General features: G+C 34.4%; 1 protein-coding gene across 10 annotated transcripts in view; it reads left to right on the plus strand.

Annotated features, from left to right (window-relative positions):
* Window positions 1-24500, plus strand: part of ERBIN (erbb2 interacting protein) — a 130931-nt gene that overhangs the window by 56857 nt on the left and 49574 nt on the right. For 8 of the 10 annotated variants that reach the window (XM_019834997.3, XM_011284009.4, XM_019835013.3 and 5 more), the window contains exons 5-13: window positions 9455-9533; window positions 11102-11191; window positions 13234-13290; window positions 17384-17447; window positions 20719-20793; window positions 21618-21762; window positions 23004-23076; window positions 23413-23542; window positions 23830-23945. In XM_019834997.3, the coding sequence (XP_019690556.1) occupies window positions 9455-9533; window positions 11102-11191; window positions 13234-13290; window positions 17384-17447; window positions 20719-20793; window positions 21618-21762; window positions 23004-23076; window positions 23413-23542; window positions 23830-23945 (829 nt within the window). Of the gene's footprint in view, window positions 1-9454; window positions 9534-9758; window positions 9913-9938; window positions 10366-11101; window positions 11192-13233; window positions 13291-17383; window positions 17448-20718; window positions 20794-21617; window positions 21763-23003; window positions 23077-23412; window positions 23543-23829; window positions 23946-24500 lie in introns of those variants that run through there. The other 2 variants (XM_019835020.3, XM_045061449.1) reach the window with 2 other exon arrangements.

Consider the following 24500-nt stretch of genomic DNA (forward strand, 5'->3'; position numbering starts at 1 on the left):
AGTTAGGAGCACCAACCCTGTACACTGTTGAAAATCTGTGTATAACTTTTGGTTCCCCTCAAACTTAACTATGCTAGTAGTCTACTGTTGACAAGAAGCCTTACCCCTAACATATATTATGTATGTATAATAAACATAACATACAACATATTTTGTATATGTCTTATATAATGTATTATTACAATAAAGTTAGTGGAAAAAAGTTATTAAGAAAGTCATAAGATGGGGGGCCTGGGTGGCGCAGTCGGTTAAGCATCCAACTTCAGCCAGGTCATGATCTCGCGGTCCGTGAGTTCGAGCCCCGCGTCGGGCTCTGGGCTGATGGCTCGGAGCCTGGAGCCTGTTTCCGATTCTGTGTCTCCCTGTCTCTCTGCCCCTCCCCCGTTCATGCTCTGTCTCTCTCTGTCCCAAAAATAAATAAACGTTGAAAGAAAGTCATAAGAGAAAACACATTTACAGTACTGTAAGAAACATCCTTGTATAAGTGGACCTGCACCATTCAAACCCATGTTGTTTGAAGGTTAACTGTACAAATTTGCTGTTGCCTTGATCTTTCATGGTCATAGAGTGGCCTGGTCTGATGTTGATACTCTTTGAAATTACTTAGTTTAACAAGAGAATACCAAGACCTCTCTTTGAATGCCAAGTAGATGGTTCATAGTAAGACACAGGACTAGCTCATAGTACCAGGCCAGCTCCTAGATGTCAGGAGGTATATGCTGTGTCCCAGCAGTAGAGAAAGAGTTCTTCTGTAACGAAGCAATAGTAAGATAAAGAGGACAGCCACATTTTGTAACATCTAATCTAGTGTTTTCCATTTACTAAGTTTGAGCAACAGAGTCAAATTCTTATAAAAAGGGTATATGACAAAGAAGGAGCAGTATTCAATTGGAAATGAAAAAGGAACAGATATTTGAAATTGTTAGAGAATTAAGAAGTAACTCATGATAAAATTCAGGTTCTGCATACTTTAAGGATAAAATGAGCCATCTTTGAAGACTGGCTAACATAAGCTTTGAGAGTAGGCTTCCTTGAGGCAGTGACATGAGCAAGGACTTGAGAAGTTAGCCATGTAGGTATCTAGGGTAAGAAGTACCAGAAAGGGAACAGCCAGTGTAAAGTTTGTAAGGTGCAAGTGTCCATAATATGTATGGGAAACAGAAGGCCAGGGTAACTAAAAGATAGTAAGCAAGATGGGAGAGCGAGAAGAGTAGTGGTCAGAGAGTGAGAGCCTTGTAGGTAATAGTATGTTCTTTGACATTTATTCTCAATGATATGGAATCATTTGGAAAGCTTTGAGCAGATCAATCAGAGCATGATCTGATTTGTATTTTAAAGATTTATGCTGGTCATGTGTGGAAACATTGTGGGTGCAAGGGTGAAAAGTAACCAGTTGGGATGTTATCTCTGATGATCGTGATAGAAGCAGTGAAATGTGGACAGACTCTAGATGTCTTGAAGGTTGAGTCGACAGGATTTTAAGATGGGTTGCATGTGGAACCCAAGATAAGAGGTGAAGATGACCTCAGTGGTATTGATCTATGCAAGTGGAAGGATAGAGGTGCTGACAGTCGAAAAGGGGTCATCTGTGGGAGTTGCAGTTTTTAGTGGAAAAAATCAGGTCATTTTTGGACACGTTTTATTTGAAATAAGATACCTAGTTATTCACAGGGGTCAGGAGTTCTCAGTCAAGAGGGAACTGTGCTAGCTCTTCATATATGGGAGTTGTCAGCACAGAGATGGTATATACAGCTGGAGATTAGAAATAGTAGCCAACGCCTTGTGTGTGAAAGACAAGAAACCCAAAGAATGAGCCCTGGGGGGCAACCCACCACTAAGAGACCTAGAAGAAAAGAGGAAAGGTGCAAAAGATCCTGCGAAGGAAGACTCCTGAGGAAGGAAATAAACTGGTGGGGTGAAAACTTTTTTTTTTTTTTTGGCTCAGTTTTAGCTTCTCAAGAAAAGGGACCTTGTCTTGGTATCTACAGTCTTTAGCGTAGTGTCTTACACTGTGTGCAGTTGGTACATATTTGCTGAATAATACAAAGTATAGGTAATTTCAGTGTGGCCCATGTTTTGTTTGACATACCTAAGCAGTATGTAAAAGGCATTTGAAAATTCTTTTTTGAAGTTAAGGAGAGGGCAGGGTACCAGAGATACAGATTTGGAACCTGTAGGGATTGAAGTCATAGTAAATGCAGTGCTAGCAATTTATACAAGTAGAAAAGTATTTCAAAAGTAATTCAAAAGTATTTCAAAAGTAATTGTTTATGGAAAAATTATTACTATGTATCTGAAAGCTGAAGATGATTTAGAATTACTAATTTCATAGATAAGGATTGGTTACTTTTTATAAACCTCAAGCTATGGAATAAAGTACTTTAAATTTTTTAAAATATAAAATATATGTTTATTTGTGGAAGATGATAAAAACATTACTTTTCCATGAAATATTAAAATTATAGAAATCTAATATAGAACTCTTGAAATTATTATTTCTCCACATAAAAGTTTAGATCAGTAAAACATACCAAACTAATTGGTCTTTTTTCTCCTTAGTAGACTTGATCATGTACTAAAAATATTATAGCTCTTGGATAATATCTTTTATATAGACAGTTTCATGACACTTTAAGGACTTAAAAAGGCCAAAGAAATGAGATATTTAGCTAAGTTTTCAAATGAAGTGGGTGCTAATGAAAACTGTGGAATGCCCTTCCCCTGCCACTCCTCTAAAATGTGGAATGTTTTATTTTAAAAATAAGTATTTGATAAGAATAATAAAAAAAGTATCCCCCAAGTGGGATGCTCTGCAGATACTCAAAGTTACTTCAGTATTTGAAAATGAATTTGTATAATTCACCACATCAAGAGCCATGTAATTAACTCAGTAATTGCATTCCTTGGTGTTTACAGAAGAGAAATGAAATATATGTTTATGGAGTGAATTGTTTTAACAGATGTTCATTGCACCTTTTTCCTAATATTCCAAACCCTTTGTCTTTTTTGCCCTTTTCTTCCGTGTCTCCCACTTCTGGCCCCTGAGCACCGCATCTACCTTGGAAACCCTGCTGCCACCCCCATACAATTTTTTTTTTGAAAATTTTATTTTTTATATTATTTTTTAAATTTACATCCAAGTTAGTTAGCATACATCCAAGTTAGTTAGCATATAGTCAATTTTTTTTTAATGTTTGTTTATTTTTGAGAGCAAGAGCAAGAGCTAGCACTGCAAGTTGGGGAGGGGCAGAGAGAGAGGGAGACCGAGGATCCGAAGTGGACTCTGTGCTGACTTTAGCACTGAACCATGAGATCATGACCTGAGCCAAAGTCCGACGCTTAACCAACTGAGCCACCCAGGCACCCCCAAGTTTTTTAAAAGTATAAAGTCATTTTAGCAAAGGGGTACTGTTTTAATCTATTAAAGTGTTTTTAATGTGTCCTCAACAGAATTACCACTTGAGACAAATTATTTGTCTCACATTATTTAAAGGACTGATAAGAATTTAACTCCTAAAGAACATGATTCAGTAACCTTAAATATTTTGTTGTTGTTGTTGCTTGAGAGAGAGAGAGAGAGAGAGAGAGAGAGAGAGAGAGAGAGAGAGAGAGCTCAAGCCAGGAGGCGCAGAGGGAGAGGGACAGAAAGATTCTCAGTACAGAGCCCAGACTCAGGGCTCAATGTCAGGACTGTGAGATTGGGACCTGAGCCAAAATTCAGGAGTTGGACGCCCAACTCTCTGAACCACCCAGGTACTCCTTACATATTTTGTATGTAAATGAATGAGAGAAAAGAAGGAAGAAAATTAGTGTAAAAAAATAGGGATGTTATGGGTAGTAAGTCAAATTTAGCAAATGTTTGTTGTGCAAAAAGGTAAAATATACTAAATAGTTATAAGTGCTTTGAATAGAAAATCTAAGCAACGTGAATAAAACCTCTTAGCAGTAACGGAAGAAACATAGATAATATTAATTCATTGTATACATACACTAAAATGTATAATTGAGGTGTTAAATTTCTAGGTAAAAGGGATGCTTTGTAGATCAGTATTTCCAATTCGTGACTTCAAATAGGGTTAAGTTTTTATTTAACCAATAAGAAAATTCTTGTCCCCCATTACCTCCAAAAGCAACATCTCTCACATTCTTATTGCTACCATTGTATTAAAAAGTAAGTTTTCACTCAAAAGAAAAAGAGTGAATAGTATAAAGCCACTAAATTTTAAAACTTAGATGAAATGAAAAATAAATTTCCAGAATCAACTCAAGAAGCAGAAAACTTGAAAAGACCAGTGAATACAGTATTAAATTGGGTAGTCAGAAAAACCACCAAGCCTACTTTTAAGAGCAAGTTTGACTAAACCTTCATGGAATTTGGATAATCACTTATTTATAAAAAACTATCATGTAGATTAGGGTAATGGGGGAAAGTAAACAACTCTATAAGGGTAAAATATACTTTCATAACAAAACTAGATAAAGACTGTTTGGGGCACCTGGGTGGCTCAGTTGGTTAAGTATCCAACTCTTGATCTTGGCTCAGGTCTTCATCTCGGGGTTATGAGTTCAAGCCCCACATTGGGCTCCATGCTGGGCATGAAGCCTACATATGTAACGTACATGCATACATAACAAAAGTATTAAAAAAAAATGGACCATTTACATTGCAATGCTGGAAATCCTATGCTGGGATGACAGGAATCACTCTGCCATAGATCTCATCCTCCATCAGGCTAGCCCAAGTGATCCCAGCCATGTTCTCACAGAGCAATAAGATGAGTCTGAGAGGTAGTGGAAATTATCCAGAACTTATTTAAACCCTTGATTTCATCCACTCTGTTAATGTTTTATGGTCAAAGCTGAACACATGGCTGAGCCCAGAATCAGGAATAGGGAAATTATATTTAATATTTTGATGGAAAAAGTTGAAACACCACATTGTAGAGAGTGAGATAGGGAGCAAAATCCATCAATGCAATCAATCTATCACACATACCTAGAAATGAACTTTACAGAAAATGGGCTGTACAATCTAAATGGAAGAAAAGCATGAAACTATGGAATACATCAGTAGAAGAATGTAAAAGAAAAGATTGTCTAGAAACATAACCATGAGAGAATTTGGAATATGACAGAGGTGCCTCTAGAAATCAATGGAATAAGGAAAACAACTATTTTGTAAGCATTAGAACAATGTTTTGTTTTGTTTTGAATGTTTGTTTATTTTTGAGAGAGTGAGTGGGGGATGGGGACTCAGGATCCGAAGCCAGCTCCTTGCTGCCAGCAGTGAGCCCAATGCAGGGCTCCAAGTCAAGAACCACGAAATCGTGACACAAGCCAAAGTCTGTTGCTCAAATGACTGAGCCACCCAGGTGCATCTGGAACAATGTTTTTATATGAGAAATAGAACAAACAAAGGTATTCTTCATAGTATGTGCTAAAATAAATTGCAAAATGAATTAAGGCTAATAGTACAAGAAACAAGTTACAATTAACAGAAAATGTAGGAGAGTATTTTTATGACTTCGAGATAGAAAAGATAACTCGTTCAAGATATAAGAAGCATAGTAGTAAGGGAATGAAATTTCAATATGACAAAATAGGTAAATAAAAACACATGACAATGTGTGAGAAAAACTTGCTGTACTAATATTTCTAAAGAATGGTTACAGTCAATAATGAAAAGATAATCCAGTAGAAAAATGTGTAGTAGACAAGGTGTTCAAGAAGAAAGAAAAAATGATCACTAAACACATGAAAAGGTATTGGGCATCATTAGAAAATACCTAGAAAGTATATTCAGTATCACTAGAAAATATCAAGAACATACCTAGCTTTAATTTAAATTTAAATTTATATTATTGCTGGTGAGGTTCAACCCCTTACCTTGGCATTTAAAGATAATAGTGGATGTCAACAAGAATATGTATAAATAGCAGCACCTGGGTGGCTTATTTGGTTAAGCACCCAACTCTTTTGATTTTGGCTCGGGTCATCATTTTGCAGTTTGTGAGTTTGAGCCCCGCTTCAGGCTCCACGATGGTGGCATGGAGCCTGCTTGGGTTCTTCTCTCTCTTCCTCTCTTTCTCTCTGCCCCTCCCCTCTTGTGCTTGCACAGGTGTTCTCTCTCTCTCTCTCTCTCTCTCTCTCTCTCTCTCTCTCAAAAATAAGTTAATGAACTTTAAAACAAAAATAGAATATGTATAGATGCTGTGGTATGAAACTTGGCATTGCCACCCTGGAGAGGAGTTTGGAAGTATCTGGTGACATTGATAACTGCCATGTCCAATTCAAGTAGTAAAGAAAGAGAAAGCAAAGGTTCTCCCTTCAAAACCCAAGAGCTCACTTTACGTTAGCCAATTTGACAATATATTAACAAAAACAGAAAAAAAAGAGCATGTATTTTTAGTGGTAGGCTGGTAAATAAACTTCTAAAGATAGATAAATACATGTTAGCCTGTTTGAAATTGTCTGTGTATTCTCAGTTTTGTTGTTGTTTTTTTTTTTTTCATTCTTTTTTTTCTCCTGTGTTTCAGATTGGCTAATTTTTGTTGCCATGACTTCTGGCTCACTGAAATTTTCTCCTACAGTGTCTAGTCTTTTTTTCTTTTTTAAAATATGTTTATTTTTGAGAGAGCGTGAGAGGGAGGGTGGGAGATGGGGGACAGGAAAGAGAGAGAGAGAGAGAGAGAGAGAATATCTGAAGCAGGCTCTGGGCTCTGAGTTACGAGCACAGAGCCCGACACGGGGCTCGAACCAACAAACCTCGAGATCGTGACCTGAGCTGAAGTCAGATGCTTAACTGCTTAATTGACTGAGCCAACCAGGCACCCTGTGTAATCTTCTTTTAATCCTGTCCTGTGGATTTTTCATTTAGATAGTTTATTTTTCATTTGTGAAGTTTCTGTTTATTTCTTAAATAATGTACCATTTTGGGGCACCTGCATTGTTCGGTTGGTTAAGCGTCTGACTTTAGTTCAGGTCATGATCTCACAGTTCATGAGTTCAAGCCCCGCGTCGGGCTCCGTGCTGACAGCTTGGGGCCTGGAATCAGCTTCTGATTCTGTGTCTCCCTCTCTCTCTCTCTCTCTCTCTGCCCCTCTACCACTCACTCTCTGTCTCTCTCTCTCTCAAAAATAAATAAAGATTAAAAATAAAAAATAGATAATGTTCCATTTTTCCCCCTTTAAGAATAGTAACTGTTTTGAAGTCCTTTTGTGTCTGAGTCTGTTTTTAGTAACTGAGCAGTCGTAATCTTTTATAGTGAAACATTTCAAGCATTCACAAAAGTAGAATAATAGAATAAGCCTGTATACCTATCAATTTCAGCATTATCAGTATCTTAAATACCTCCTACCTCCATCTCTCTTACCTCCTCCATTATCAGTATCTTAAATACCTCCTACCTCTCATCTCTTAAATACCTCCTAACTCTACCTCCATCCATACCTCCTATTTTGGCCATCTCTGATTGTTTGAAAGCAAATCGTGGATAACCTTTTTCATACATAAGTGTGTCAAGATGAAATCACTCTATTGCCATACTTAAACCCAGCTAACAGTAATTCCTTAATATCATAAGATATCCATCATTGCTTATATTTGCTGATTTGGAGATTTACATGAACTCTATAAATTTCAGCAAAAGTTCCTAAAACTGAAATTGAGAAAATGAATTATTTTGACTGTTAGAGAAATTGAATTTGTAATAAAAACAATGGTACTAAAACCTTCCCGTAGGAATCATTGAGCCCAGATTTCTTTAATTGAAATTTTTATTGAGATAATTGTAAATGCATGTACAGTTCTAAGAATTATAGAGTAATCCTATGTGCTTGTTACCCAATGGTAACTTTTTGTAATATTCTAGAACAAGATAGATACTGACATTGATACAGTCTCCCAGTTGTACTCTTGGGTCTCTTACCTGAGTAGCTCTCAATCTTCCTTTTGTCTTTTTTGACCTTGATAGTTTTAAAGTTAGTTGCCAGTTCCACAGTGGAATTTCCCTAAATTTGGATTTGTTTGATGTTTGCTATGATTAACTTCATGTTACATATTTTTGGCAAGAATATGAGAGTAATGATATTGCATCTTCTCAGTGCATCTTAGATTAGGTGCCACATGATGATGCTGGTAACTAGTGATGCTAACTTTGAAGCAGTTTAGGACGGTGCCTGTGAGATTTCTTCACTATAATTGCTCTATTCCTTTTAGGATTAGTAAGTATCTTTTTTGGAGAAACTTTGAGACTATATTAATATCCAATTTTTCATCAATATTTTACCCACTAATATTATATGAATTTTGACTGGACAGTTATTACTGCACTATTTGCCAGTTGGTGATTTTGTGCCATTCATATTTCATCACCTGAAATCCTGTGTTTGGCACTGTGGTAAACTTGCTTACTTAGAATGATATAGTGACGAGGATGTGTGGGTGGCTCAGTTGGTTAAGCATCTGACTTTAGCTCGGGTCACGATCTCACAGTTCATGGGTTCGAGCCCTGTGTCAGTCTCTGTGTTACCAGCTCAGAGCCTGCAGCTTGCTTCAGATTCTGTGCCTCCTTTTCTCTGTGTTCCTACCCTGCTCGCACTCTGTCTCTCTCTCCAAAACAAATAAACATTAAAAAATTTTTTTAAAAAAGAATGATACAGGGATGAAGTTGAAAGAAGTTTAAATGATCTTTTAGTGTCAACCATGTGGAATAATCATACTGTGTCATTACAGGAATGAATCTTACAAACAGTTTTTGGAATATTTGAAAAAGATTTCACATTCTTTTAGTTTGGATTACAACATTGCTACTTAAAGTTTGTGAGTTATTCACAAATTATTAATATATTTTTGCAGAGATAGTTTGTGAAAATAAGAGTAGGTGCTTAGAAAGCTTACTGTAATTTGGCTTGTCACAACATTTGTATGGTATTTTACAGAAATTTTGCTCAGCAGCTGCCTTCTGGCATATCTGCTGTCATATCAAACATATATATTTTTTTTAACCTCTTCTATCTTCAGCTTTGTTTTCAGTTTTGTCCTTACATATATACATATGTTAGGGGCCACCTTAATTTGGAGCCCAGCATTAAAAAAAGTAATTCATCTTTGTACAGCAGAAAAATAGGTAGATTGCTAAGTGTTCTGCATTTTGTATCCTTCACATCATCAAATAGAGAAGGTATTAACTAATTTTCAGAAGAACTCAAGGAAAAAAAGGCAGATAAAATTAGTAATTGACAGTTATAAAGAGGCACATGAAAAAAGATGAAGAGAAAAGAGAGAAATCGTTGTAGAGGTAGTTCTGTTAGATTGATGTTGGTGTCAATTTATCTAGATCCTACTTAGTTGGTAAATTTTGAATCTGCAAGGTATATGGTAATTTTATGTTATTATTTTATCTTTTATAAAAGATCCTTTTAATTTGATTATTGATTATCTGTTCATTTTCTAGGAATACAGGAATTTCCAGAAAATATAAAAAATTGTAAAGTTTTGACAGTTGTGGAGGCCAGTGTAAACCCTATTTCCAAGTAAGTTCTCAGTTGAGTTATAAGTTACTTTTGTGAATAAAACATCTATGAGATAGTAGTAGAAAATTGCTTTCTATATTTTAATGATTAGTTGATATCAGCCTTAAATCTGTACAAAATTTTAATGTTAGATTAAAAAGAAACCTCTTAAGTATTTTTTCTAAACCCATATTTTACAAAAGTAAATTAGACATCCAAACAGATAACGCAGGTGTTTTGTTCCAGGTCTCGCAGATAGTTTGTATCAGAAACGAGGCTAGAATCCAGGTCTCCTTGTTCAGTGATATTTGCACAATGTAAGAATATCTTCACTTGCAAATCAGCTGTGCAGCACATTAAAACTTTCGAAAATAATAAAAGACAGTGAAAGATCAAGAAGGTAAAAACAACAACAAAACCATGTGATTGGTTACACCGTATACCAGAGGTCATAAATATTCTTTTATGATGGTAGTGGCTATAAATAGAACGCTTTCCTGACACCAAAACTGTTAAATTTTGCAAAAATGGAATGGTGAAACAAAAGATGAATAGAGCATAGCTTAATATAGCTAAGTCGAACACTAAAACCAACTTTCATGTATTACAGTACTGTATTTAATGAGTTTTTCTGAACAGTGATGCTTCATTTGCTGTGGTAGATGAAGGAGTGTGATGTAGGAGAGAAACAACATCAGTCAAAGACTCTGGGATGTCTCACTGCAAGAGAATTTTGTACTTGTTAAAATCCAGGAAAAACATGTACAGATGATGTTTCATCTTTAGCTGAAAATATTCCTCTAGCATCCAGTTATAGATCTGTAGTTTGTTTTGCAAACCAGAGGAAATAAAGGTAAAGTTAATACATACATAGATTCTCAGATGGCCTTAAGATTTTATTTAGCTTTTTTAAATTATTTCTTTTCATTTGCTTATTATAAAATTATGCAGTCTTTTTGTGATTGTTTAAGGGCCTGATGTTGAAATTGAAAATAATCTCAACTAGTGGTTCTCAAATGGGAATGATTTTGCCCCTAAGGATCATTTAGCAAATTCTGGAGACAATTTTGGTTTTTACAACATGTGGGGGGTAGGTGGTGCTCCTGGCTTCTCATGGCTGAAGGCCAGGGTTGCTGCTAAACATACTACAGTGCAGAAGACAGCCTCCCCACTACAAAGAATTATCCAGCCCCAAAAGTCAAAACTGTCAAGGTTTGGAATTCCTTATCTAATCCTTTGGGCTGATGTTATAGATAAGGCAGATTTCAGTAGTGTCTGCTGATGTCATAGTTATGTACTAAATACATTTCTCTGTATTTTGGCTCATTCAGACTTGATCTTTTAATGCACATTTTATCTTCTTGAGACAAATACTGTTTCATTTCCTTTTTACAAAGAGATGAAATTATAAACATTGAAACAGACAAATTATTACAAAAGGGAAATGTTTGAAGATGCCTCATAAAAGTAAAAAGGTGCCTGTTATCTGTTAAGAGCATGTGCTGGGTAGACACATTCTTAGAGAGATTCAGTAAGAGACTGAAATTCTGTGTATTAATTTAACTTAAATTCTGATATATTTTATATAGGCTTCCTGATGGATTTTCTCAGCTGTTAAACCTAACCCAGCTATATCTAAATGATGCTTTCCTTGAGTTCTTGCCAGCTAATTTCGGCAGGTAAATTACAGTTTCTTCTGAAAGCTTTTCTTGTTAACTCTTACAAAGGTTACAAAACAAGTTGCTTCAGTTATACTATTAATTACACTTTCATAGGCTCTTCTTTTGTAATTATTTTCAAGCATTGTGGTTTTTATAGTTTTTTCAGAACTTGTTATTTTGTCTTTGAATTTATTTTCCCAAGTAAATTATAAGCAGTGAATATTGAGAAGAAAAGGCAATGTAAGACTTGAATTGGTATTTATTTAAAATATGCAAAAATGGTTTAAATGTGGGTAATTTCTGTATATTTGAGATACAGAATGCTTTATTCTTAGCATTTATCACATCTGAAAATGATCTGATTATTGATTTATATGTTTTCTCCATTGGACTCAGAGTTCTGGAGAAAAGAAAGTGTGTTTCCAGGGTCTACCCCATTACACACCTCTACCAATATCTGAACATGCAGTTCTTCTTGTCATTATAGTGTCTGAGTAATTTTTCTTAATGAAAAGACAAATCAGTGAATGAATGAATAATAGGTATCAAATTATTACTGTTTTTATTTTTATTTTTTTTAATGTCTATTTATTTATTGAAAGAGAGTGAAAGAGAGAACATGTGAGCATGGGAGGGCAGAGAGAGAGGGAGAGGGAATCCCAAGCAGGCTGTCGTGGTGTCAGCTCAGAGCCTGATGCAGGACTCAATTTCACGAACCATGAGATCATGACCTGAGTCAAAATCCAGAGTCGGATGCTTCACCAGCCGAGCCACCCAAGAGCCCCAGAATTATTACTGTTTTTAAACTAATTACTAGAGAAAGTGCTGTTCAGTGGCACGCTAATTTTACCTTTTAGTCTATAAATAAAGACAGTACTGTATGATCTCACTTATGTGTGGAATCTTAAAGAAAAAAACAAAACAAAAGTTGAGCTTCTTAGATGCAGAGAGAACAGATTGGTGGTTGCCATTGGGTGAGAGTGGGCAAAATTGGTAAAGGTGGTCAAAAAGTACCAGTTATAAAATAAATTACGAGTATATATGTACAGCATGGTGGCTATAGTTAACAATGCTGAATTGCATATTTGGAAGTTGCTAAGAGAATAGATCTCAGAAGTTCTCATCATAAGAAAAAAACTTTTGTAACTATGGTGATCGATGTTAACTATACTTACTTTGGTGATCATTTCACACTATATACAAATATCACATCATTATGTTGTATACCTGAAACTAATAATGTCATATGTCAACTATATTTCAATTAAGAAAAAATGAATTCTGGGCATTGTGGTCCAGTGACTGTTTTGTAGGAGCTATGTTATCATGCTACATATATTTATATACAAACACCTATATATATGTATATATGTAATATGCATATACATTATATATGTAAATATATAAAAATTAGTGTACTTGATAGATTCCTTTTCTGTGTCTGGCTTTTGGACCACTTTTTTAAAAAAAATTTTTGACACATAGTTTAAGTTTAAGGTATACAAATGTGTTAAGGTATACAAAGGCATGCAGTGTATACAAAGGTATACAGTGTGTTAAGGTATACAAATATAAACAAATATGTTGATTTGATACATTTATGTTTTGTAATATGATTAACATTGTGGTATTAGCTAGTACCTCTGGACTGCCTAATCTGCTCATTTTCCCTCTAATTTTTTTGGAATGTGCATCACTGAACAGCCAGAGGATTTCCCCTTTTTTATATCACCTTACATTCTTTTATTCTTTTTTCTCTCAGAGCAAGACTCTGGAGATGAATTATTGTTCTCTAATCTACTACCGGCTAATAATTTGGGAAGGCATTTTCACAGAAAATGCTGTAGGATTTATATTTAAGTACATTATGTGCTTTAAGTATGTAGAAGTGTTTAACTGTCCCCCTCCCCCACTAATTCTGAGGAGCAGAAATCGTCTTTTCTTACTTTATAATTACACAATAAATATTGGTTGCTTTGAAACTGTAGGGCGTGACATTACATCATAATTAAATTCATTGTCTTTGCCATAGATTATTGATTTGTTGTTTTGTTTTGCAGATTAACTAAACTCCAGATATTAGAGCTTAGAGAAAACCAGTTGAAAATGTTGCCAAAGTAAGTAAAGGTGTTATCCTTTCTAAAATAAGAATTTTTAAGTAATTCTTAAAGATTTATTTTTGAAGATTTTTAAGTAATCTCTACACCCGATGAGAGGCTTGAATTTACAACCCCCTAGAGCAGAAGTCACATGCCCTACTAACTGAGCCAGCCAGGCACCCAAAAATTTTGAATTCTTACATCCTTAGAGAAATGTTAACTTTGTAATACCTAAAATATGAGTGAAAATTATTTTAAAAGACTGACATTTGTGGTCATATTTTAATTAGTATTGAATATAAAACTTTTGCAGCTGTTGGTATTTTGTAGTGATTTCATAGCTTTCTGGAACTCTGTCTTGTGTTAAAATATGAAAATAATATGTACATAAAGCCCACCTGAGTCCCCAATATAGGTCCCAGTTCATATACTAGAGCTTTCATATATAGGACTCGTTAGTGAGATCGATAGGGTCTTCATGTGAAGTCGAGTAACTATAATTTCTAAGAATTTGTCTGGTTTTGTAGTCTATTGTAAATTAGAAGTGGGATGGAGGGCCCCCTACTGGTAAGCTAACATCAGAAGAGATGGCCATCCAAGAGCAAATAAGATAAAACTAAAACAGATCTACAGACTCAAAGTGCCCTGTAGTCTATGTCCATTTAGGAGTACCTTAAAACTCACTGAATTCATTGCTACATTCTTACAGTGTAAGCATTGGCAAAATACAGTCTTGTTAAATCTGGCCCACTGTTTATTTTTGTCAGTAAAGTTTCACTGGAAACACATTCATTTATGAACTGCTTATGGCTTCTTTTGCTCTCTAATGTTAGAGTCAGGTAGCTGTGACAGAGACTGTATACAAAGCATAAATTACTTTCTGATCCTTTATAGAAAATGTTGCCGACTTCTATTGTGATTGAATTGTCAAGAGTTAATTGTTACCTCTTCTTTGGCATCTTATTTATATCTGTTATGAAATTTACCACATAATTCTTTTTTTATATATACATTTTACTCCCATTTTACCTGACCAACTAATATGCACGTGCACATGTACTTGTAACCTTCCCCCCATGAATGTACGTCTTTGAGGACAAAGAGCATATCTCGTTTTGATTCCCAGAAGACATTATGTATTAACTGAGTCATTGCTCAGCGCACGAATGATTGGAGCTTGTAGTGATGGTTGTGAGTATAAATTAAAATGGAAATTAACCATATTAAATTCAAAAAGGTTTAAGTATTTTACAGATGGGGTACTGGCATTGATGACTCATTAGTTCAAAACCTGACTGCTAAAAGATTCAAATATGACATAAATTGGGGCACCTGTGTGGCTTAGTCAATTAAGCATCTGACTTTTGATCTCAGGATGTGAGTTCAAGCCCCACGTTGGGCTCTCTGCTGGGCGTGAAGCCTACCTTAAAAAAAAAAAAAAAGATGTAGGGGCTCCTGAGTGGCTCAGTCGGTTAAGCGTCTGACTTCGGCTAAGATCATCATCTCACGGCTTGTGAGTCCTGCTTTGGGCTCTCAGCTGTCAGCAGGGGGGACCCACTTGGGATCCTCTGTCCGTCTCTCTCTCTGCCCCTCCTCCGTCCTTTTTCTGTCTCTCAAAAATAAATAAAACTTGAAAACAAAGATGTAAATTGTTTACTCAACTAGCTAAGCTTACAATTAATATGGTTTATCTGATATCATACTTTTAACCCATTATTTTATCGCCCTATTTAACTTGAAATTGGGCTCTGTCTAATGTATTTTAAAATACAATTCTTACCTACTTTCTTCTTAAGACTCATGATTAACACTTTTGAGACCTCACAAACTATAAACAGACTGTAGTTTTTGCATGTTACAAAAGTAGTATGCATTCACGTTTATGTGAATGAACCTTCTTATAATCAAAGATTAGTGCATGGAAAAGCTGTTTTAGATATGTAGCTAAGTGAAATTTAATATCATCTTCATACTGGAGGGCATGGGACCAAGCACACAAAAGATGGGCATTTTTCCTCTGTGACATGAGAAGAAATGGTAAAAGGGAGTCAAATACAAAGGAATTTTTAGAAGTACACAGGAAGAAATTTGAGGGATATTGTTTTTAGTTTATCCTTGAAGAAAGAAGCTGGATCTTAAATGAAAAGACTTGAAAGTGAAAACATAAAATTTTGTCTTAGATAGACTTTTGAGGTGTCTAAGTAGGATCAAAGTTGCCAATAATGCAAGTTGAGATGGAGATGCTTCTAGGATTTTACACTATATTTCCTTGTTTTGTTTTTATTTGTTTTGAGAAAGAAAGAGAATCTTAAACAGGCTCCACCTCCAAGTGCAGACCCAGACATGGGGCTTGATCTCACATACGGTGAGATCGAGACCTGAGCTGAAATCAGGAAGAGTCGGATCAGACGCTTAACCGACTAAGCCACCCCAGCACCCCTATATTTCCTTCTTAATTATGTGCATGTGTTGTTCCCGTTTTTGTAAATCACTTTTAAAACCTCAATTTCTAAAGCTATCATTCGTAATTGAGTTTTTCCAGTGCGCTTTTTTTTGTACTCTTGTATTACTTACCCTGTTGATGTAGTGTTTAACTGCTGTGTGTGGATTTGCTGTGTTCTTTTGTCATTTTAAGAATACTGAATTAAGAAAAATAAGATTGTTTTGTTTCAGTCTTCGCCTCCTTCCTCAAAGACCTCTCTACTTTTCTCAAATGTTTACCTAATATGATATTATGGACCTAAGAGTTTAATATCATAGCATCTAATCTTTCTTCAGAAGGATCCTGGATACACCTTTTGCTTTGTTACAAAGCAAACTAGAACTGACTTAGAGATTTTCTGGACAAAGATCTGAGTAAGGGAAGTAGAATTATAGTATTTATAGTACCCGAGACTAGGCCCTTAATAAATCTATGTTAAATAAAGCAGCTTTGAGAAAATCTGGTGTGAAATAATTTAAATTAAAGGAATGTTGATAGAATGGCACATTTAAAATGGAAGGGCTGGGGAAAATTTGCGTCCTCTAATGTTAGGTCAGTAACATAGTGTCATTACATTTATGTGTGTTCTTAAGTTTGTTAGTTTTTTCACCAAAAAGTCAGAGAAATGTTTTAAGTGAATTTTATTTTGCTTTTTCTAATTTGTTAAATTCCCAGCGAAGATAAAAATAGTCTGTTGTTCTTGTGTTGTGATTTAAGGAGGCTGTTGCTTTTTAATGATGTTAATTTTTAACTTACTAGCATATTAATACATATTGATAATATGATAATAACTGTATTTTGCTTTCATTTTGTCATATCCAAAAAAAATCATAACACAGAGTTCTTTATCTGGGTAGCTAGTAGTACCTCAATCTGTCAAATGCTAGGTTTCTGTAAAAATACTAACTTAAGAGTATAAATATGTGCTTGAATTAATTAGTTAAGGTTTTTAAAATGCCATTTTGATGGAGACAGAAAACTACAACTTAGTTTATTATGAATTTTTGTACATTTCTCAAGTCTCTATAATTTCAGAAAAATATTGATATTAAGTTGGAAGTTAAAAATAGTGTATTCTAGCTTTAATTTAAAATAAATTTCAGCTACTCATATTTGTGATTCTCATAAAACTTTATTTTGAGTTGTATTGAATTTAATTTGAAAATATGGGGAGAAATGTCATATTTACTGTTCTTAGAATTTTGAGTATTAATTTTCAGAATCAGCTCTATTGAAGGTTTATAAATATATGACAAGGCTTGAAAGAAGATAATAATAACTATGTAGCTGCCAGTCTAATTTATTAATTGACTTATATGAAAATTTTTTCTGTGAAAAAAATGAAAGCCAGTTACTCACATTCTGGTCTACAGGGTTTAAACTTACTGCAGTTACTTATGAATAGAAATGAAAACCTGGTGAGAAGCCAAAATTAGAGAATAATTTAAAACTTGCTTTGTTTAGAAATTAATTATAGATGACTTTTCTGAGAAATTGTTTTTATTTTCTCAATATGTGAAAGCCTATACATAAGGTATTACATAAGAACATTTAACACATTAATTTTGAAAGCTTCCAGGTAATTGATATTTTTGTATACTTAATTCTTCATTAATCCCTTGTACATAGAACCATGAATAGACTGACCCAGCTGGAAAGATTGGATTTGGGAAGTAATGAATTCACAGAAGTGGTAAGTTCACACCAGTCTCTGTCCATAAGTCTTATATTTGAGAACATGTGAAAATTAATGTATTTATTTCTTCGTATTTTTTTGGTTTATTTGTTTATTTTTGAGAGAGAGAGAGAGGAAGAGAGAGAATCTCATGCAGGCTCCATGCTGTCAATGCAGAGCCTGACATGGGGCTCAATCCCATGAAACATGAGATTATGACCTGAGCCAAAATCAAGAGTCAGACATTTAACCAACTGAACCAGCCACCCAGGTGCCCCTTTTTTTGAAAATTTTTAAATGTTTATTCTTGAGAGAGAGAGAGACAGACAGACAGACAGACAGAGTATGAGTGGGGAGGGGCAGAGAGAGAGGGAGACACAGACTCTGAAGCAAGTTCCAGACAGCTTTGTGAGCTGTCAGCACAGAGCCCGATGTGGGGATTGAACCCCTGAACAGTGAGATCATGACTTGAGCCGAAGTCAGACGCTTAACTGACTGAGCCATTGAGACGCCCCTATTTCTTTGCGTTTTTAAGTATAAAATAGGGTAAAGATATACACATATTTTTAAGAGAAAAGATATGAAAATTCTTAACAGGGAAGAGTAACCAAACAGATAGAAGTAGCTGATAGTAGTGAGAATAAAACGTGAAAAAAAAAAAAAGGGAAACCCATGGAAAAGATAACTAAAAGTTTTTAGGCACACTAAGTAGACAATGTGAGAGATTATAAGGAAAAAAGAAAGTTATATCAGCCTAGAATATATCAGAAAAAATATTTCTGCCCCTCCCTCTTCTTGCCCTCTGTCTCTCAAAAATTAATAAACATTAAAAAATCTTTAAAAAAAAAAAGTATTTCTAAGTCAAAATTAACTCCCTAAGGGTATTGGTCAGAAATTTATTCAATGATAAAATATTTTTCTATAATTTTACTGAATAGCTAAAGGAAAAACATTGAGTGAAACAATTTTTGAGTTTGCAATTAGACTTCTGAATTGTTTTTGCTTTGTATGCAAAATGTGCTATGATATGGAATCAGAAAGGAAAGGAGTATGTAAGTAGATTTTTGTCGTTAGTGAGTTCTCCAAAAGAACTCAGAAAATAAGCTAGATATTTTTTTGGAAAGGAATTCGTGGATCTAAATATCATTAAAATTTTTACATTATGTTTGTTTCTTTCTTAAAATTATGGTTGATTTCAAATGACAATCTTTTTTTAATTCTAGTATAATTAACATGGAACGTTAACATTAGTTTTAGATGTATCATATAGTGTGATTCAGCAACTCTGTACATTGCTCAGTGCTCATTAAGAGCACTCATAATCCCTTTCACCTGTTTCACCCATCTGCACATCCACTTCCATCAGTTCTCTATAGTTGAGATTCTGATTCTGGATTTGTCTTTTTTTTTTTCTTTGCTCATTTGATTTGTTTCTTAAATTCCACATGTAAGTGAAGTCATGTGGTATTTGTCTTTGTCTGACAGACTTATTTTGCTTAGCATTATGCTCTAGAGCTATTCATGTTGTTGCAGATAGCAATATCTCATTCTTTTTTACGTCTGAATCATGTTCCATTGTATCTGTATACACATTTTCTTTATCTGTTCGTCTATCGATGGACGCTTGGGTTGTTCCATATTTTGGCTATTGTAAATAATGCTGTCATAAACATAGGGGTACATATATCTTTTTGAATTAGTGTTTTTGTATTCTTTGAGTAAATACCCAGTGGTGAAATTGCTGAATCATAGTTTTAATTTGTTAAGGTATCTGCATACTTTAAGGTTTTCCACGATGGCTGTACCACTTTGCATTCCCACCAGCAGTATAAGAGGGTTCCTTTTTTTCCACATCCTCACCAAAACTTGTTTCTTGTCTTGTTGATTTTAGCCATTCTGACAGGTGTGAGGTGATATTTTTTTGTGGGTTTTGATTTGTATTTCCCTGATGATGAGTGGCATTGAGCGTCTTTTCATGTGTCTTGTCAAATGATAATCTTAAAAACAAGAATTTCTCAATATTGTCAGCTTCATGATTACCCTATAGGTTATTGTATTATACATTTGTTCACCTATTAGTTAACTTTCAATGTCAGTGGGAGAGCATGGTTGTTTTGGATACTTCATTTATTTTCTGAAATACTCTTTCATATTCTTTATTTTATTTTAATTGAAGATGGCTTATGATGGGTTTTATTGTGTGTTGGTAGAAGTTTTTACTCCTTTTGAGAAAAAGACATATACTATGCTTCCTAACTTATTAAACTTAACATTTTTATATGTATTAATCTATTTCCACATTAACTATTTGAAAAATCTTCATTATTGTTAATTCTGTGAATCAACAACTTTCCACTTCATTAATTTTTGTACATTTTGATCTCCAGCATTATACATTTTTTTAAAACTTACCCTTAGAATGGTAACAGATAAAGCACAGAAGAATATTTCTTTTTATCCAAGTTACACTTAGAATTCTTACCTGTATTTTTACGTTAGCAGTGAATCTGAACAACATGACTTTTACATATTAATTGTGTTATTATGTTGATTAGATGTGATGGTACTCTCTGCCATTACAGTGTTAATGACTCGACACAGGTTTGTGTGGTGACAGAAATACCTTTGAAGAATGCATTCAACAGAGCCTGCAAGGGCAAAATGCCCAAGATCAAGTTTTGTCTCAATACCAAGAAGGTCCACTGCAACCCTCTCATTAATTTTTTGGTTGTTAACCACATACTACAAACAATATTTCACTTTGTAATTGCTGGAAGTTCAAAATAACAGAATATGTGTGCCATGTGATTATGCCTTGGTTTACTTACCTTTCCTTTTTTATTGGACATTTAAGATTTTTTTTTTCTTTATTTTCCTCTCTCTTAGTCATCAGGGAGTATCTTTGTGGTTTTCATAAAAGGCTAAATCTTTTTACAGATAATAATTAAGAGTATCTTTTTATCATACGCTTAAAAGCAATGGGTCTTATTTTTATTTCTTTATTAATTTTATAAATACTCAAGCCTGTTGTATAATCAAAGGCTTAAATGAGTTTTATGCGTTCTACTCTTCTGGAATGCCTATCTTTGAGTTCTTTTTTAGTAATATCACTGTAATAACTGTTATATAGTGGAAAGTCTCGAATCTTGGCTTTGCTTCCCACCCCCCAGTTACTTATTTAATGTTTTAAAGTAGAAGTCATCATTAGAAGTTCCCTAGAGCTTCTTTTGCCAAATAAAAACTTTCAAGTAAAGTATTCAACCTCTTCGCCCCCTTCTTATCCAAACAGCCTGAAGTACTTGAGCAACTAAGTGGATTGAAAGAATTTTGGATGGATGGTAATAGACTGACTTTTATCCCAGGGGTATGTATATCAAACTTTAAATGGATTCTCTTATTGCTATCTGTCCTTTGCAGATTTATGAATTGTACATTTTCAGATTACTATTAAATAGAACTAAATTACTTTTTTTTTTTTACTATTAATACATCCTTGATTAAAATCAGAAACTTCCCATAGTAAACTTTTATAATATAATCGCTTTTTAATATCCTGGACTGTATCCTTCTCTGGGGTTGCAATTGAGTTTATATCCTAATTCGTTTTGTCCAGAGAATTGTTAAGTAGGGTATTTTCCACATAGTTTGTGTCTTATCAGCTGACGTTTTGCTTATTCCCATACCTGAAGAACATGAGATTGCCTGTATGTCCTATCGCCCTAGTCAGTGGTGACAGCTGAGTTCCCAAAGAAAAGTATAAGCCCATTGTCACTCTGCTAGGCTCTTAGCAGGAGCTCTTAGCTTTATTACTGAATACATTACTTATGGCATTTTTTAAAAAATTTGTTCATTTATTTTGAGAGACAGAGAGAGCGTGTGAGCAGAGGAGGAACAGAGAGAAAGGGAGAGAGAAAATCCCAAGGAGGCTTTGCACTGTCAGCACAGAGCCAGACATGGGATTCAATCTCACAGACCGTAGAGATCATGACCTGAGCTGAAATCAAGAGTCAGATGTTTAGCTGACTGAGCCACCCAGGCACCCCTACTCATGGCATTTACTAAAAAATTGAATCTTTTCTCTCATATAAATGTGTAGTAATGAATTATAACTTGGTATTGAGTTTATTACCTAAACTTGGCATAAATAAGCTTAATAGAGTCATTAGATTTCCCATTTTTTACTTCTAGTTTATTGGTAGTTTGAAACAGCTCACATATTTGGATGTTTCTAAGAATAATATTGAAATGATTGAAGAAGGAATTTCAGCATGTGAAAACCTTCAGGACCTCCTGTTATCAAGCAATTCACTTCAACAACTGCCTGAGACTATTGGTTTGTATTGCTTTCTAATTCATATAATTAGTTTTTACTAATGTGAACTTTCAGAAATTCCCTTTTTGTCATTGCTTGACTCAGAGTTTTCATATATCAAATTTCATTTGTGATGAGCTAGTTTTTATTTTTTTTAGGTTTATTTATTTATTTAGTTTTTTGAAAGAGATAGAGCTCATGTGGGAGGGGCAGGAAGAGAATCCCAAACAGGCTCCATACTATCTGCGCAGAGCCGGATGTGGGGCTCAAAACTCACAAAATGTGAGATCATGACCTGAGCCAAAATCAAGAGTCATATGCTCAACCGCTGTGAGCCACCCAGGGACCCTCGTTGTGAGCTAATTTTCTTATACTGCCAGTCACGAATCTTATATGAATTTTTTCTTCATGTGATCACTTACACATTTTACTTCTTAGTTGACATTTACTGCATTTTTCTTTACGGAAATTTTTATCACTCTAATAAAATTTAAATTCTTTAAAAAGAGGTTAAGTTATTGAAACTTTGTTTAACTTCTAATCATAGCCCTCATCTAGTAACTTTTTTTAAGTCTTCCTTCATTTTAGGCTCACAGATGAAAAAACAAACCAGTTTAGCAAATCCTATGAGAGCCTACATATGTGTAGTTGCTTGTAGTCTGATGATGCTTCAAGGAAATTGAATTAGTTTAAAGAACCAAAAACATAAACCTTGCCATCTTCATGATGTTTAAACATAGGAACCAAAAAATATTTATACATATTTATCAGGTTATGTAGTTGTTTTGGCTCATGTTACATTTTGCAAATTCTGCTATGATTTATTCGCCACTTTTAATTCCACACTCAATTTTTATTGTTTTAGTATTTAGAGTACATAGAATAGTTTGTTATACACTTACTATTTCCTTTTTGTTTGTAGTCACTTGTGCCATGCCATTGTTTTAAGGAGCAGGGCTACAACTGTGAACAGACAGAAGTCCCTACACTTGTGAAGCTTACATTTTAGCGGGAGTAAAATAAATACACACTAATGTTAAAAGGTGATATATAGGTGAAAATTGAAAATATAGGGTAAGGGAGTACAGAGTTATGAGATGAGGAGTGAGGAGATGAGATTAGGTTGATTTCTTTTTTAGATAAGTTGACTAAGAAAGTTCTACATGATTCCTGTCAAATGTAATATATACTCACATTAACTGTTGATTGACTTGCTTCTAGTTCCAGCTGGAAAATTGAATATTATTTCTTCCCTCAAATAGGTTCATTGAAGAATGTAACAACTCTAAAAATAGATGAAAATCAGTTAATGTATCTGCCAGACTCTATAGGAGGGTAAGATTTTTCTGAATCACTAGAAGACTTGGCTTTCATTCAGCTTTATATATTTATGTTGATATGTATATCATATATATGTTTCATTCAGCCATATATATTTTCAGATAAATGCAAAAGTAGCATCTAAGGGAGATTCCATAAGCATTTAAATAAGTAATTGGTTATAGGTTGGATAGATTTAAAGCAAAGATAGACCTATTTTAATAAGTTTAGTGGAGATAGAGTTTTGCTAGATTTGTTAAAGTCAAGTTCAAATGTTTATATATTCTAAAGTTTTGGATTATATATAGGAAACTTTTAAAAAATAATGTATGTCATTTATTTCAACTAAAGGTTAGCATCAATAGAAGAACTGGATTGTAGCTTCAATGAAGTTGAAGCTTTGCCTTCATCTGTTGGACAGCTGACTAATATAAGAACCTTTGCTGCAGATCATAATTACTTACAACAGTTACCCCCAGAGGTACAATATTTTAAATTTGCCTTGAATTTTTTTTCATATTATTTATTATGGCTATCCAGTGGGTTTTTTTCTGTTTTCTTTCAGAAATAATTATGTAACTAAGTTATTTAATTTCTGAATAATAATTATAATGTTTTACAGAGATACCAACTTTTCTTTATACATGAAAATTAATAAAAATATGATTCCTTTTATAAATGAGAAAAATGTTGGAAAATTGTATTTTACCTATGTCTATTAAGCAGTAGGCCAGAATTTTGATCCCCAATTTTATGTTTCTCTTTCAGATTGGAAGCTGGAAAAATATAACTGTGCTATTTCTCCATTCCAATAAACTTGAGACACTTCCAGAGGAAATGGGTGATATGCAAAAATTAAAAGTCATCAATTTAAGTGACAATAGGTTTGTAATGCTGTTGGTTTATAGAAGACACTGAATGGATGAAATTAAAGTTTCATTATATGATAGAAAATCAAATGCATGTTTTTCTTTTCAACTTCTTTTTGGTTTTTAAGTAGAATTTTCATTTGAAAGAATGACCTAATTTTACCTGTGGTTTTATACTGTGGTTATTTGTTGCAGTCCATTTTGTGTCAACTTCAGCCATATAACTTGCAAGTTTAGCTCTACATCTTTCCTTATAGTCACCTTTTAAAAAATTTTTGTTTTTAATGTTTATTTTTGAGAGAGAGAGACAGAGCGTGAGCAGGGTAGGGGCAGAGAGAGGGAGACACCGAATCCAAAACAGCCCCAGGCTCTGAGCTGTCAGCACAGAGCCTGATTGGGGCTTGAACCCACAAACTGTGAGACCATGACCTGAGCCAAAGTTGGACACTCAACTGACTGAGCCACCTAGGCGCCCCTCTTATCGTCACCTTTTTTATCCCTAAAGTCAGATCTTCACCTTAATACTGCTGCTGAATGGCACAACTTGTAATCTGATCTGCTTCCTGTGCT

Source organism: Felis catus, chromosome A1 (assembly GCF_018350175.1).
Source record: "Felis catus isolate Fca126 chromosome A1, F.catus_Fca126_mat1.0, whole genome shotgun sequence".
Lineage (NCBI taxonomy): Eukaryota > Metazoa > Chordata > Mammalia > Carnivora > Felidae > Felis > Felis catus.